General features: G+C 35.5%; 1 protein-coding gene across 31 annotated transcripts in view; it reads left to right on the top strand.

Moving 5' to 3' along the window:
- Positions 1 to 17,500, top strand: part of LOC136856665 (rho GTPase-activating protein 45-like) — a 596,905-nt gene that overhangs the window by 459,084 nt on the left and 120,321 nt on the right. For all 31 annotated transcript variants that reach the window (XR_010858450.1, XR_010858451.1, XR_010858449.1 and 28 more), the window contains 2 exons: positions 7,440 to 7,518; positions 17,086 to 17,281. Coding sequence is in view for 28 of the 31 variants with exons in the window: in XM_067134707.1 (XP_066990808.1) it covers positions 7,440 to 7,518; positions 17,086 to 17,281 (275 nt within the window). In the remaining 3 variants the exon portion in view is untranslated. The remainder of the gene's footprint in view (positions 1 to 7,439; positions 7,519 to 17,085; positions 17,282 to 17,500) is intronic.

The raw sequence follows: 17,500 nt of genomic DNA, 5'->3' as shown, positions 1-17,500 counted from the left end.
TGTGCTGTAGATAGTGGAGTGCTACAAGGGAATGTTATTTCACCTCTGCTTTTTACTCTTCTCATAGGCTTCGTCATGAAACGGGTGTTCGCAGATGGAAGAGGAAGTTTAGAATGGAGTAAAACCCCAAAGGAGATGGGACTTAAAGTAAATTTAATAAAAACAGAAGTAATGAAGACTGAGTATGCACATAGAGATGAAATAACATTAAATGCAGAAGTTATTAATGTGGGAGGATCTTTCAAATATCGAAGAACTGAAATCCGGGTTTTCTTGATAATTTAGGGGAATTTAGAGCTGGGAATCAGATAGACTGAAACGCATGCAAAAATTAAATACAAGAATCTGGTAACAAATGTATTCCTATACGGCATGAATCATGGTATGAAAATAACGCTAAATCCGAAAGATCTGTCGATCTGAGAATAAAGCTTTAAGAAAAATGTTGGTGTTTAAATGGCAAAATAGAGTTAGAAATAATGCCAAAAGTGAAATTACGGAAGTTCTTTATGCCTGTAGTAGATTAGATAATGGTGGAGAATTTCTAGGACATATCCTTCGCTCGCCTTCAGGGAGATTAGTACTTGACAGTGTCAACTAGGTAGAAGAGTTGGAAGACCCAGGCCTACTTGGATGAGAATTGTGAGAAATGAGTGGCGGAATTTCACAGGGTCCCTTTGCGCATCGCTGTGTTACTAAACGAAGCCATGGTTCGAATCATGGTAGGCGCAATAATAATTCCCTTCGGTTGCAAGTTATTCGATATTAAACGGTATTTGTGGCTTAGTATCTTTGAATATAAAAAAATTCGCGTGTATGAAACGATAAATAGAAAATAAAAATTCATTTATATAAAATGTAACAAAAAAATTCATTTATATAAATATGTATATATATATATACATGTATACATTGTGTATATATATATACAATATATATATATATATATATAGATATATATATATATATATATATATATATATATATATATATATATATATATATATATATATATATATATATATATATGTGTGTGTGTGTATGTGTAGTTTTTATTGCGTGCCTTTCCTTAGCTCCGCTTCCTACCTGAAATCTATCGTGTGGGCAGAATTATTCTTTTTTGTTTTTCATCGCCTAAATCATTAACCAATATGTCCATCGCAACACCGTCAAAGACGTCCTTTGTTCTGGCATAATTAATCAGGAAAAATCGTTAAAGATCTCTTCTTTTCTCTATCTTAATGGAGGTTTGATAAAAAAAACACAGTTGCGAGATAGATTCTCTTCCCTTCTCTTCTCTCACACATTATCTTCAGCAGGCATCAGAGTTTTTCTCTCTCTCTCTCTTCTCTCTCTCTCTCTCTCTCTCTCTCTCTCTCTCTATCTTTAGCAGGCATCTGAGTTTCTGCTCTCTCTCTCTCTCTCACTTTATCTTTAGCAGGCATCTGAGTTTCTGCTCTCTCTCTCTCTCTCTCTCTCTCTCTCTCTCTCTCTCTCTCTCTCTCTCTCTCTCTCTCTCGAGTGCTAGGGCCCCTCCCTTCCTCTTCCTCTTATCTCTCTCCTGCCCACACCGAGTTGCACCCTGAAGCGTTTATAACCGCTGCGGAAAAATACGAAAGTCGAAGAAAAAGTCTGTTACATCTTTTGATGGGTATTTTGTGTTATTTGCGGAGAGGGACGTTAAGAAATTTTTTCTATTTCGTTTTAAAGTATTAGAAGACCATACTTTTAAATAGAAAAAATGTTGAACTAGGCATTGGTTAATCTAATCATCTAGGCGATAAGCAACTATGACAGCACATTCAACAGTGAGAAATAGTTACACTCTCAGTTTTTTTTTCATTGTGTTTGAAATGTATTATATTTTTACTGATGACTGCAGATAGATTGCAGTTATATATAAAATATTGTTTTTTATTCATTTGTATGTTTTTGGTGACATGAAAATCTTTTCGCCGTGTAGCATGGGAAATTTATTGATTAATTTGATTTTCAACATTTTTATTTGTGACGTGAAACAGATGTGTATGTTTTTTTGCGTTGGACACTGATTGGCTGATTTAATTAATATTTTAGATACAGGAAACATACGCACCTCTCCTCATAAACAACCTTTTTTTTGTTGTATTGTTTTTATATGTTGGGGGGGGCGAGGTTGTCTGTATCTGGTAATGGGGTTTTTTGTAGTCAGTATCTTTCTTGTTTCTCGTCAAGCAATTTGTATATGTGTATCCCACAATCCAAACATTGTTGTTCCCTCGTAACTTTTAAACTTTTCTGAGGAGGTTAGTGTCTATAATGTAAAACGCATTAAATAGGAAAAAATCTTCCTTCCCTGTATTTATGCATGTATGTGTATATATATATATATATATATATATATATATATATATATATATATATATATATATATATATATATATATATATATATTTATATATATATATATATATATATATATATATATATATATATATATATATATATATATATATATATATATATATATTATATTATATTATATTATATATATATATATATATATATATATATATATATATATATATATATATATATATATATATATATATACACATACACACACGTACAAGGACAAGTTTTGCAGGATGCACGTTATCGTGATATAAGCAAATATCACAGCTAAATGACGCAGTGGTTCATTATCAAGCGCTTTTAGTTTATTCACGCATCGTCGGCCGTAATTAAGACAGTTTAAGAGGATGGTAAAAAGTAAAGACAATGAACAAGAACAACCAGATGGTTAATAATTGCAGGGTAGTAAGGAAAGCGATAAACCTGGATAATCCGGTTACATACTTAACCACGCAATGGGTAAACAAGCAAACATACAAAACTGATATTTATCCGCAAATTTTTTTTAATTATAAAAGCATCAAGTCTAAACTGTCCAGGGCTTAAGTTTAAAATACTACGAATGTTGACTTGATCAATACAAGATTCAGTCATTTTCATTTTATCTTTGTCGCTGCGGGGAACTGGGGGCTTTGCCCCCCTCCATTTGTGAGGATGGTCAGAATCCCTCACGTGTACAAATATTGCACTCGGTGTCTGGCCAGTTCTTGCAGAGTACTGATGCTGTTTGATTGGCAGTGGGAAAGGGTTTTTAGTCTGTTCATGATATTTTATAATCACAATTTTTGCAATGAATTTCATATCCGCTGTCAGAAACATCATTTGGAGAATTTCTGATAGCCAAACCCCATAACATTAACGTTACAAAAATCAACATTTACTGGAATTCCGTTTTCTGCTTCTATATCTTATGATATTATTTATCTTATGATTTGTACAGTTGAATATTAATCGTGCTTGTGCATCAGTATATCGTTTTACATTTCATCCAAGTGAGTATAATCTGGTAGATGCATTATTTTTATTTTCGTACACAGGCGTCATTACAACTACATACGGCAATTTATGGTATCGATGACCATCATTGTGACGTCAGGTTATAATATCCATCATAAACACCTCTCACATCAACCGTGGTCACTTCGGGATGTAATCATAGTAATTGCTATGGAAGTCAATGATAATAACATAAATCAGTTTATCAAAGAAAAAACTTGTCTAGAAGGAAGACAACGCCTTTCTCCTGTATCCTAAGTATCAATTCAGTTTCAGCAGTTTAGATTCAAACGATTAAAATAACTTTTCTGATAGTAGAAAAGAAATCGAATGGGTTGATAACAGACCAATAAATAAAAGAATAAATTAACAGATATTCTGTGGTACCATTAAACAAACAAGTAGATTTGCGGTATAAAACAGTGATAGTATCCCTTCAAACGTGCGTTGCAACCTGCTTCTGCAATGAGCCTGCTTATATTAGATACTGTATACATTAGACTATCGACCCACTACCCCAAAAACGTGTCCTTGAATATGGAAGGGTTGTGAATTATAAAATGATGCCGAAATTTAATAGATGAGTCAACACTTGGTAAATTATTATACATTTATTCATTAAACAGTATACTCAGTGAATATTATTATGATATTACACGCGGGAGGGAAACTGCTCTCATTATGAGGTGCCCCTCGAAAACGCTTCTGCGAATTGAGCATTAAAAACACCGGATTTAGGCCGTTATTTTATGAGTCTTGAGATTTGGTTTCTTTCAGGAAAAAGAAAGCGGGGGTGGAATCTTCAGTAACACTGAAAGAGTGACAGTGGATTGTATTTCGTTAGGTTTATTATTTTCAATGAATATGTCAGCCTTTTGTGCATTGGTAAAAGCTATGCAAATAACGTTCGTATAAACGTAAGTTTTGTCATCCGCCTTCTAGCCATGAATATAATTCAATGTTATCGTGTTATCCTGACCTTAACTGATATCATGTTAGGGGTGGTATATTTTGCAATAATTTTGCACATTACTATCGTCAACTTTACTTAATCACTGCAGTTTATGTCTGTTGTGTATTTTTAAGAAGTCAATGGATTTTAATGGCTTTTATAGTTGAGTTGTGAGCTAGGGACCAATAAATAGTTAATAAGGTTTTTACATGGACCTCGACGCGGATCTTGGATTATTGTAATTTTTCCACTAATTAAAATGATTACACTGGTATTAATGAAAAAAATGCAAGCAAACGCCAATATCTCTTGCAGACGCAGGCAACAAATTTCTTACTTTGGCGATATCGCTAGATTTTGCTGTACGAGGTTTAGGTAAACAATTGCAGTCTGGTGCTATTCAGAAATCCCTTGGTTACTGGCACTGATTTTAGCATATAATTACATCCAGCAGTCGGTTATTCCCTTTTCATGAATATGTTTCCCTTAAATGGACATCCTTCCGTTGGATTATTAAGATTTTTTCATCGTATCTCATTTCATATGCATGAGTTTGATACTGATATGAATATATTTTCCATGATATAGTCAGTTTTATATATATATATATATATATATATATATATATATATATATATATATATATATATATATATATATATATTTATATTATATATATGGATTATATATATTATATATATATATATATATATATATATATATATATATATATATATATATATATATATATATATATATATTAATGGGCCACTTGCATTCTTCACCCTTGGAGGAAGAGATTCCAAAAGGTTCCATCCTTTTGGTGCTCAGCAAGCTTCTAGGGATGAGTGAAATGTAATGCTTATGGGAATCTCAATCTTTGACTGACTGGGAGTAAATGAATGGATGGTGTTTTATTAATTTGATTTCAAAGGTAGCTGACGGAGAAAGATATGGTATTGTTCGCAGGTATGAAGTCCTGGAATAAATGAGAATGAAGAGAGCCCTATGGAAATGTGTTGGAAAGAGGTTTGGTTTTTAGAAATATTAGTCTTTGGTATACTTGGTAAAAAGAAATAGCGAGGAAAAAGAGTTTGCTAGATTAGTATAAAGTAGCTGGAAGATCAAGTTAAAGGCTGTAATGGTGAGACGAGAAGTGGCTTAAGATTTATTTGATCAATATGTTGATGCAGAAAATGTTATAAGTGTCAGTTGGAGAGGAAATGTTGGAAATGTGGTCGAAAATGTATATAACTGAAATCTGTTAATTTGGTATGAAGGAAGTGACAACAGCATTTGATAAGACACTGGACAAAATATGGCCTAGCGTTAAAGACAGTAAATGAGAGAGAGAGAGAGAGAGAGAGAGAGAGAGAGAGAGAGAGAGAGAGAGAAGTGAATGTAGTCCTGGATCAGTATAGAAAATACTATGAATCTTCGCAGAAAGTGGAAGATACAAGAAAGGCAAAGCTCAATGAAAAGTCATGATGTAATTTTGAGGATGTTCGTGCAAGTGACAGCTGGGGACAAAAAGAAGGCTATTAAGCGGTTGAAAATGAATTGGCATCAGAAACTGATGGGATATATAAAGTAAATATTACAGTATAGTGATGGCAGTGGCGCTGGGAGGCTATCAAGGGTCTGTAAGGTATGTCTTGATGGACCCTGTGTTAGAATAAGTAGACACGGAGCTGAATGTATGATGTAAAAGTGGGCTGGTATAGGGGCATGTTATGGTCCCATGGCTATTTGATGTCTTTATTTATGGAAGTTGGTAGAACTTGAAGAAAGGACGGTAAATGTGAGACGACAAAAAACTAAGCCATGAATTGAGGCTGGAATGGTTGATGTTTGCAGATGATGCAGTATCCATGCGGATAGTAAAGAGAAACTATAGGAACTAGTAAAAGAGTTTAAATATATTTGTAGAACGAGAACATTGAAATTAAATGTAAGCAATTGTAAGGTTCTGTGGGTAAATGAAGACCAAGAATGGAGCAGGGAATGCTAATATGCATGTTTGAAGAATGGCAGCAGTTGACTTTTATATGCCTTTGGAAGGAAACTGGGCGAATGATTGTAGGGTGAATGAAGAGGAGAGTCACAGATTAGGAGAAGCACATAAGGTAATTGGGAGAGTGAAAAAGGCAGAAAAAACTTGGAGTTTCTGCGGCCGCCTCATCATCATCCAGGTGCCATATCCCCAAGGACGTCAGCAGTCAAGCTCGCCACTCCTCTACTTCCGGCTCTCTGCAGCAACTGAGCTGCAGACATTCTTCCTCCAATCATTCTCACCAATCCATCCATATATTTTTGTCTAGATCTTCCTCTCGGCCTCCTTCCATTGATTTTACCAGTGAGAGAGAGATGTTCTAGTTCTTGTCTTCTCACTATGCGGCCGCCTATGTGAGGTTATATGAAGGATCACTAAACCAGCTCCCTTTTATGGAACTCAAGTGTGGTTGCGGAATGTGAATGAAAGAAAACAGTACTAAGCTATTAAGATGTATTGTCTGCTAGTTATGTGTGACTTAAGAAAAACTGAAACGATGAGAAATGTGGAGATATATAGAAGAATAGAAGATATACAGGTGGTTTGGTCGTACAGGAAAAATGGAAAGCGGTTGGTCAGTGAAGAGTGTATAATTCGCAAGTGGTAGGAGTAGTGATGCCAGAACGATTCAGATAGTTCTTGCAATGTATTGATGAATGGCGCAGTTTCTCTCGGGGTTTTGATGCATTGCTGATGAGCCCTTTATGTTTTAATGCGTAAAGCAATTATTGTTTTGGAATTTATTTTAGCACGGGTGTTCATCTGCAGTTGAAAAGTAAAAGTATGAATACGGCAGTGACCATTGTGTCGTTATTTATGTGGCGTCACTCCATATTGGAGGGAAAACTGCAATGATTCTGCACACACATACACATATATACACTCGCACACATACACATACACACAAACACACACACATTATATATATATGTATATATATATTGTGAAAAATTTTTTTATTGTAAGCAATGTTGTTATTGTCTATGCATGTATATATAAATTTATTTGTTTATATAATTCAAATATTATTTTGTTTAATTTCAGGGTCTCCGAATATCTTATGGGCGATATCGACACATCTTCCGCCCTCCTGAATTGTTCAACAGCTTCGTCTAGAAATAAAGTGAGTGTTAGTGTTACTTTACGTTAAATAAAAAAGAATTAAATGAGATTACAAAAAGTGTGTAATTTTGACTGCAAATGTTAGTCAGGTAACGCAAGTATTAAGAGGGGCAGAACAGCATTTATGCGAGCAAAAAGAGGGTATTCTTACCAGTGTTCTTTTTGAAACAGTTGTGTAAGACGTTTGAACGAACAGTTAAAGTTTTGTATGCAAAGTCGATAAATCAAAAGAAGTATAATGTTAGAAGTACTGTGGAAAGAGTCTTCCACTCTCTCCAAGAACTTTTGTCGTCTGGTTAGTAGTATTTTGATTAATGATTGAAACGTTTTGCTTTGACTATGAAATTCGTGTAAAAATATTTGGGCGGTAGACTCACAAAACTGGTGTAGAAGTCGCGCACAGGCAGGTATGTGTAAAACCTACATATATCTTGAACATCTGTACAGTAGAATTAAAAGTAAATGCTAGAAAGGGCAGGTACAATTACACTTTTGGAGGAAAGCATCAGAAATGAATAAAAGATTTAATGACTGGTTCTTTGTGTGAAGCTGTGTTGACTTGTAATTATAAAAGGAATCGGATATTGCATGGAAGCAGGGAAAGTTTAAAGCGGTTAGGTAGCAATATAGTTAAGTAATCTGAGTAAACGGAGGAAGGGATGTTGAAGTTAGAGAATATTCGATGGGTTTTGGCAGGATTTGAAGGGGTTTGCTATCTGCGTGCTTAAGAGTGCTGTTATGGATTACTTTTTTTTTTATAGAAGAAATCTTACAAACCCACCGAATATTCTCTAACTTCAACCTCCCTTCCTCCGTTTCATCCATTCATCAAACTACTACTAACCAGACGATAAAAGTTCTTGGAGAGAGTGGAAGACTCTTTCCACAGTACTTCTAACATGATACTTCTTTTGATTTATTGACTTTGCATACAAAACTTTAACTGTTCGTTCAAACGTCTTACACAACTGTATCAAAAAGAACACTTGGTAACTCTTGGAGCAGAGTAAGCCTGGACGACAGAGAGAGCACTTCCGTGGTTATGGTAAAAACCGGATGCTTGAAAGAGTTTGCTATGATGAGTGAAAAGGCTTCCGCTGATGGAAAGATCAAAGTATATTGAGGCTGTCTGATCGTGCGCAGAGCATGAAAGAAGGTAGGTTGATGAAGAAACCCCGTCGTCAGACGTCCGTATAGGAGGGAAGAGGAGAAGGCATCGCTAACACTGCTGTTATGGCGGAGCACAACGGCAAAAATAAAAGAAACTTCCCTTTTATGAGACACTTGGAGGTTGACGATGTGTTGCTTAAGGGTCTCCTGTGATTACCTGTAAAACATATATGGCTTATTTAATTATTTATTTATGTATTTATTTATTTTTTGCCAAACAAGTTTATTGCTAATGTAGAATTTAGAGAATTGGGTTTGTTAGTGACGACTGTCTTTTTTTATTTTGGTCAAAACCATCCCTAATTAAAAGAATCAGATATTGCTAAAACAACTAATAATGATGAGTGATTATTCGACTTGACAGTAGAGAAACTTGTATGGCAAAGCGCCTGCTGACTGTATCTTTAAAAGTACCGAATCAAGAAAGTTTTATTTGACTTCCACACAAAAACTACGGATATACAGGATGCTAATTTACTGTTCATTTATAACGTGATTGTCAATGTTTACGTGAAGAGAGAGAGAGAGAGAGAGAGAGAGAGAGAGAGAGAGAGAGAGAGAGAGAGAGAGAGAGAGAGAGAGAGAGAGGTTGGAACCTGGTTTCAATGTAGTGTTGATTTGGGAAGACAGTTCCAGGGATTGCTATATGTTAACAGCTTCTCCTCTTCTTTCCATTCTGAATAGCCTCTGGAAAGGCACCCAGAGTTGAGGACAATGGAGACGAATAAGTACGCAGATGAGAGAGAGAGACCAAGACTGTGTTCCCGGAATAGGTTAAGATTGGAATATAGATTAAGATCCGTTTGTGTGTGTGTGTGTGTGTGTGTGAGAGAGAGAGAGAGAGAGAGAGAGAGAGGGAGAGGGAGAGAATCTTAATTTTTTGGCATGTGCTGAAAAACAAGTGAAGGTTGAGAAGTATCCACTTCCTACTCTGACCTAGTTTGATTCATTATTATTATTATTATTATTATTATTATTATTATTATTATTATTATTATTATTATTATTATTATTATTATTATTATATTATTATTATTCAGAAGATGAACCCTATTCATATAGAATAGACCCACAGGGGCCATTGACTTGAAATTCAAGCTTCCAAAGAATATGATGTTCACTCGAAAGAGGTAATAGAAGGTAATGGAAAATACAGAAAGAGATCAGTTACTAGAAAAACAAAGAAATTAACAAATTAGTAAATAAATAAATAAAAATTTAAGTTAATTATTAAAATACAAGGAGAATTGTATTAAGGCAGTAAGGCATTGCATCTTCGCTAGAACTCCTGAAGTTCCATTCGCACGACATCCTCAGGGAGGCTGTTCCAGAGACCAACGGTGTGAGGAATAAAGGACCTCTGGAACTGAGAAGTTCGACAGCGAGGCACATTTACTGCATATTGGTGCTGTTGTTCAGCGAATCTCGTTGCTCTCGGCAGGAAAAACGACCAGGGATCAATTGTGGATGTTAAAGATCTTGTTAAAATACAACATATTATAAAACTGGCAAACAAGAGACCATCCGTTGGTGGTCCAAGTCATAACTGATAATATTAAGAAACAGAAACATACCACCACGAACTATCTAAAAGAGATAAATCTCTGGCAGAAGCAGACATCCACACCGGAGAAAAGTATTCTAGTAAAGGAAGAACAAATGATTTAAAACGGGTTGCATTGATTTTATCACTGTTAAAAATATATTAGACCTTTCGAACAATACCTAACTTTCGTGCGACATTTTCTGAAACTTTCATTAGATATTTCTCAAAAATAAGATGTGAGTCAAAAGTTACACAGAGGATGGTTAAAACTTCAGACTCATTCAACAGAGTCCCATCCACCTGAATGGGAGGATGGGGTAGGAAATCTGTGCAAGATCTGCTAATCAATAGTGTTTACGTTTTACTGGACTTCAGCCTCACACCCCATCGACTACACCATTCACTGATCACGCAGTCCATGTCCCGGATGAGGCTGAGGACAGCTTCATTTCTCATAAGTGGAGACTACTACGCCCACAAGTGTTGCATCATCAACTGAACAATCTTATTTTCAGGGCCAACAACCATATCACTTGTATACTAAAAATAACAGTGGACCAAGAACACTACGCTGTGGAACTCCAGACACAATAGGTCATGGTTCGCTAAAGATCCCATCCACAGTAAGTAGCTGCTGCCTACTGTAAGGAAATCTTGAAGTAACCCTAAAACATATCCACTCATTCAAAGATTCTGAAGTTTGTAAATAAGTGCCTTGTGATTTACTAAATCGAAAGCAGGAGTAAAATATATTTGAATTACTCTGCAATCAAAACCCTTATCAAGGTTCTCTTGCAAATGGCACGTCAAGTCTAAAAGAGCATCGCAGATACCTAACTGCTTCGTATATGCATATTGACTATCAGTTAACAATCCTGTAGATTCCACATACCTATACAGTGGCTTAAAAATAAGTTTGCTGCAGCTATGGAGAGCACAGGGAGAATAGAAATTGGCCTGTAGTTACTGCAGCCTTCCGATATGCCATCCCTTGGAACATTCACTGTATTAATAAGCTTGCTCTCATCCTCAAAGATATACGTCAATATAAAAATCTATAGAATCTGCTAATCTTGGGAGACAACACATTAGAAACTTTTTTAAAAAACAAAGGGAAGAAACCATCAGGATCTTGACCCCCTAGCTATTAAGATTATCAAGAATTTTCTTAGCATCCCTAAAGCAAAATGCAAATCTTGTAAGAATAGGTAAGTTCCTCATTGGACAGATTGGTATCATTCTCAGCTAGCACTCTGCTGGCCCCGCGTTCGATTCTCCGACCGGCCAATGAAGAATTAGAGGAATTTATATCTGGTGATAGAAATTCACTTCTCGTTATAATGTGGTTCGGATTCCACAATAAGCTGTAGGTCCCGTTGCTAGGTAACCAATTGGTTCTTATCCACGTAAAATAAATCTAATCCTTCGGACCAGCCCTAGGAGAGCTGTTAATCAGCTCAGTGGTCTGGTTAAACTAAGGTATACTTAACTTTTTTTGTAAGAATAGGTTCAAAGTATACCTTCGTTTTACCAGACCACTGAGCTGATTTACAGCTCTCCTAGGGTGGCCCGAAGGATTAGACTTATTTTACTTGGCTAAGAACCAATTGGTTACCTAGCAACGGGACCTACAGCTGATTGCGGTTATCCGAACCACATTATAGCGAGAAATGAATTTCTATCACCAGAAATAAATTCCTCTAATTCTTCATTAGCCGGCCGGAGACTCGAACTCGGGCCTAGCGAGTGCTAGCCGACAACTCTACCGACTCGCCCAGCGAGGAACAGGATGACACGTATCAGGGAGAGGGTCATCCTCAGCTGATTGCTTAGTTTCCAGAGAACAGTGAAGCAGCTCAGCCTTTTCCCTAGGGCCAGTAACCAATCTGCCATCGTCTGTTAGTAGTGGTGGAATGGAAGACGAGCCTGACTCAAAGGTAGATCACACCAATTTGGTCCACCACAGATGAGGCTGAGTAATTCCTTCAAGTTTCCTACGGAATTATTGTAATTTCTTTCGGCTGTATGGTAAGTTCTACAGTATATGCAGCGTGGCGAGACTCAACAAAAATGGTGTAATTTTCATTTGAACGACTTCGTCTCCACGAGTTGAATTTGGTCCGTTTCTCATGATAAGCTTGTCTACGTGTATCATCAAACTATGGCTGGCCATTTGTCCTGAACTTGATGACATTTCTAGAGATATACCTTATTAAAATAGCCACCAGTATTTCATTTAACTTCTTGGGATCAGGATCTAATATAGCATATGACATATTAAGTGCCTGACAAGCTTCAATAATGCGATCCCAATTGGCTCTGGATTTCAGCCAGACAAGACCGTTTTTCCAAACGTAGCATTAGGAATATAATGATTGACAGATATGTCCAACTCAATGGCGCAATGGTTAGAAAAAAAGTTAAGTATACCGTAGTTTAACCAGACCACTGAATTGATTAACAGCTCCCCTAGGGCTGGCCCGAAGGTTTAGACTTATTTTACGTGGTTAAGAACCAATTGGTTACCCAGTAACGGGACCCACAGCTTGATGTGGAATCCGAACCACATTATACTGAGAAATGAATTTCTGTCACCAAAAATAAATTCCTCTAATTCTTCATTGGCCGGCTGGAGAATCGAACGCGGGCCCAGCAGAGTGCTAGCCGAGTACGATAGCGACCCGCCCAATGAGGAACTAACAATGATTAGAAATGCCTATATATTTGCAGACCTTGGACTTGACAATAGCTGGCACATCTGAGAGTATAAGGTCTAATCTATTACCAGAAATATGCGTGGATTCCTCAATTAACTAGATAAAGTCGAAGGAGACACGGAACTCAAGAGCAGATGTTGATCTGTGGAATTAGAATTTAGCCACTCGTTGTGCTTTGCATTACAGTCTCCAGAAATAACGAATGAAGCTTTAGAATTCTGTGGCTAAGCCATACTAATTCTTTCCAAGAGGCAGTCGTATATAGAATCGTCGATATTTGGATTGCGGTAAACAGCAAATAAGTAAACATTGTAGTTGTAGAACTTACTGAAAATTTAAAACTAAGAACTTCATGGCGACTACACTCCAAACCGAAGGGTTAAAAATATTGTTAACTTTGAAACCTACCAAAAAAAAAAATGAGTATGAAGCGTGGAATTAACAGAAAGAAAGAGGATTTTTTTGAGTAATGGCTTGTAATTACGAATGCTATTTATAAGAACGCTTGTTGTAAACATGAATTATTTGATTAAGGGTTTTTTGTGAAAAAATCCTAATATATTTTGCTTGATTCATGTTCTAGTCGGCTAAAGTGAGCACAGCACATTCATAGTTGGCCTGAAATAATAGTTTGCCATGAACATTTGTAGAATCCCTTTGACGCGGTATTGTATTTCATGAAATGTAATCTCTCTCTCTCTCTCTCTCTCTCTCTCTCTCTCTCTCTCTCTCGTGAAATGAAGTATCGGTGTTCCCCGACTCTCTTTCTGCATGTCTATGTCTGTCTGTCTCTCGAATGAAAATAACTCTCTTTCTCTTTCGAGTGAAATGAAAATCCGTCCCCTGCCGCCTTTCTCCCTTAATGCTTGATATTCATTAATTTACTGTAATATTTTGTATTAGACCCAAAATGTATTTTCAGCATTTCCACAGCTACATGAGAAAAATGATGCTATTTTCCGCGTTATTTCCCTTTCGTTAAACGGAATGTTCGCTCTCTGCGGCTGTTCAGAGAACAGGGAAATTGCAAAATCATTACGGAAATAAAGATTTTTTTTCTATATTGGCCAAAACAAACGTGTTTTTTTTTTTGCAGTATTACATTTCCAGCAGAACGCTTTTATTACTGTGGAACTACAGGGGGCAAATTCAGTGGTGAAATGTCAAAAAAAAAAAAAAAAAAAGTTCGTGCTAACAGCTCGCGGGACCATTGGGTTTTAATAAAAGGAAAATGAACCATTTTGAGAGTAAGGTAATAGTAAGGTTCAAACGCGTAACCATTTTTTTTCCTTTTCCAGTTTTAAGAAAAAACTTGGCCCTAGGAGAAAGAGCAGATTGTTGTTGCATTTTTAAAACTGTTTGTGGGTTTGTTTGAAAGTGCTTTGGCCTGGTTTGGAAGAACTAGACGCTGATCTTCCCACCCTTGTGGCAGTTTCAAGGCAAGGTTAAGTGGCTTAAGATGTCCTGAAGGAGATATTCCGGCAGGGGAAGCCAAGATGTGGAACAGGAAAGGATGCATGAAAAGCACGTTGGATACATATATACATACATACATATATATATGTATATGTATATAGAAAATGTTTAATATGTACTGACACACACACACGTTTTTATAAAGCTCCCTTGCTTCATTTTTATATTCAGTCTTTTTATTTTCATGGTCATTCTGTCATCCATCTGAAAAACAACTGACACAGTGTTAATATGTTTATAATTTCCAATTTCACATAAAAATCTTCAAGCTTATCACCCAGGCCTTTTTTTCAGTTTAAATTTAATTCCATTTAATCGTCATCATCATATTCAGTTGGGGAAGCCGCCTTTTATTTGAACAGTTATCAGTTTCGTGTCTGAAGAAACGCGCTTTTGTTTGGAACGGAAGTATGAAATTTGGACCATATGGCCCGGCTCTGGGGGCGGGGAAGCCATTCAGCTTCAGTTTTTGTTTTGGTCTCATGTTTACTGCGTATTTTTGCTCTTGGAAATATATACGAAGGTCGAATACCAGTTTTGCTTTATGAGCAATTGTGGGATGTGATTCATGATTTAAAAGTGAGAATGAATCAAAATTATCATTGTCAGTGATTTTGTGAAGACTGTTATGTATTCATAACTTGGAGCGGAACGTTATAATATTATATCTAGCTGCTTTAATAAAAAAATTAAATTTATTTACCATTTGTGTTTGCACTTAAGTTTTATAAGGTAGCAAGAATTATATTTCTGCTTTTCCGATCATCAGTTTTTTAAAAACAAATGTCAATTACTCTTAAGATTTTCTAGTCACAATTTCAGTTTTGACAGGCATAAACATATTTACATTTTCCCTTCACACTTTCAAAAGCTCAAACCTTATTTTCATTTCTTGATTTACATTTTCGTCCAAAGAGAAGTATTTTTATTCCGAGTCCGCTCTCTCGCTTTTAAAGATGCAACTCCGGTTTCTCGCGGAATGCTGCAATAGCTGGCTTCCATATGCCACCCGAATTCCAAGCTCCCAAATTCGGTATTCATTTCCTTATTCAAATTCCATCTTCTGGTTGTGGTTCCTGTTTCCTGACCACTCGGAGGTTTCCAGACCCGCGTCCTTTCTTCACACGCTTCCTAGTTCTTGTTTGTTTCTTTACTCGTATTTCCACATTTCTTTATTTTTTTTTTTAAATATCCAAGCTAGTTCCTTAAAACTTTTTTTTCTTCTTACAGATCATCGGTTTTTTCTTAGTAGTGCTGCATTCCATGATCTCTGATGATGTGGCGCTAGTTTAAAAAACTGATCAGTCGATTAATCCATCGTTCTTTGCAGTACAGTTCCATATATTTACTCTCATTTCTATACTTCTTTTATCTTCTCTCAGGATTAGATTTGTCATTTTTCAGATATCTGTCCCTATTCATTGTTCTTTTTGACTTGAGGTCTCCGTGGGAGGTTCAGTAATTTTAACCTTGCACTATCTCTGTCTCAGCTTCCCTTCTTATCGTAGCATCTCTGTTTCATCTTCTCTCATTTTCCCTCTTCCTTACACACAGTAGTCTCATGTTTGATTGAAGACTGGAGTAAAGAGCAACCCTTGTGATATTGTTCATGGCTGGAATACTTCAGCTTACTGAAATATTCACAGCAAGGCATTCACCATTTACTTCTAGTTCTACGAAGGTTGAAATTCTATTTGCATTCAGATTTTTTCATCATTACGGGATTCTTATGAAATGTTAATGGGACTCCAAGCGTACAAGCGTGCAGTTTGTATTAAACATGATTGAATTTGTTTGCTTATGATACTTATGTTCACTTTATACTTGAACACACACATATACAGTATATGTATGTGTATATATATATATATATATATATATATATACAGTATATATATATATATATATATATATATATATATATATATATATATATATATATAATATATTTATATATATGTATATATATATATATATATATATATATATATATATATATATATATATATATATATATATATATATATATATATATATATATTTATACAATATATATATATATATATAATATATATATATATATATATATATATATGAGTTTATATGTATAATATATACATCTGTGAGTCTATATTTATATATAAATATATGTATATATATATATATATATATATATATATATATATATATATATATATATATATATATATATATACAAATATATATACAATATATATATAATATACACATAATATATATATGGAACAGAAATAAATTTCTGACTCAAATCTGGATCGACCCTAGGCCGTTCAATTGAAAGACCTATATATATGATCCGATATATATATCGGAATTTTATACACACATGTAAATGTATATATGTATATATATATATATATATATATATATATATATATATATATATATATATATATATATATATATATATATATATATATATATATATATATATATATATATATATATATATATATATAATGTATGTAGGTAATACTGGTGTGAGAGAGAACTTAAACTGCTATCAAAGCCAGGAAACGTTGAAGCCCTTTGTTGCCGTTACAGGCGCTTTTAACGAACTTTTAGCGAGCCCGGTTTCCTTCTTTCTTTTTACTCAACGAGCATTTCTTTTCATTTTCAGTCATGTGAAAACTTAGTGAGCAGCGATGCCGAGAGCATGACCGGCGAGCGTGGAGGAGCTGGAAGCGGTGTCGGCGGAGTGGCGGGGATAGCCGGAGGTGGCGCAGGGGGAGCAGGCGGCCTGGAAAGTGCTCTGAAGGAGCCCGAAGTGCTCACTCAACAACAAATAGATGAGTACCTGCATAGACACGAGCAAGGTAACTGGAGACTTTTTTTTCTTTCTTTCTTTCCCCAAAGTCTCTTCCTCTCTCTTTCATTATTCATGTTTGTTTGTTTTCCCGCGTTATACATTTCAGAAGCCATTACTTGAGACCTAAATTTTGTTTTCGTTCTGTAGTGCAGATGGACGAGTAAGATGATCGTAGATTATCTTTTTCTGTTTCTTGCATTTTTCTTGGGTATCTTACATACCTGTA

Source organism: Macrobrachium rosenbergii, chromosome 36, assembly GCF_040412425.1.
Source record: "Macrobrachium rosenbergii isolate ZJJX-2024 chromosome 36, ASM4041242v1, whole genome shotgun sequence".
Taxonomy (NCBI): domain Eukaryota; kingdom Metazoa; phylum Arthropoda; class Malacostraca; order Decapoda; family Palaemonidae; genus Macrobrachium; species Macrobrachium rosenbergii.
This window is presented reverse-complemented; position numbering and strand designations above follow the sequence as displayed.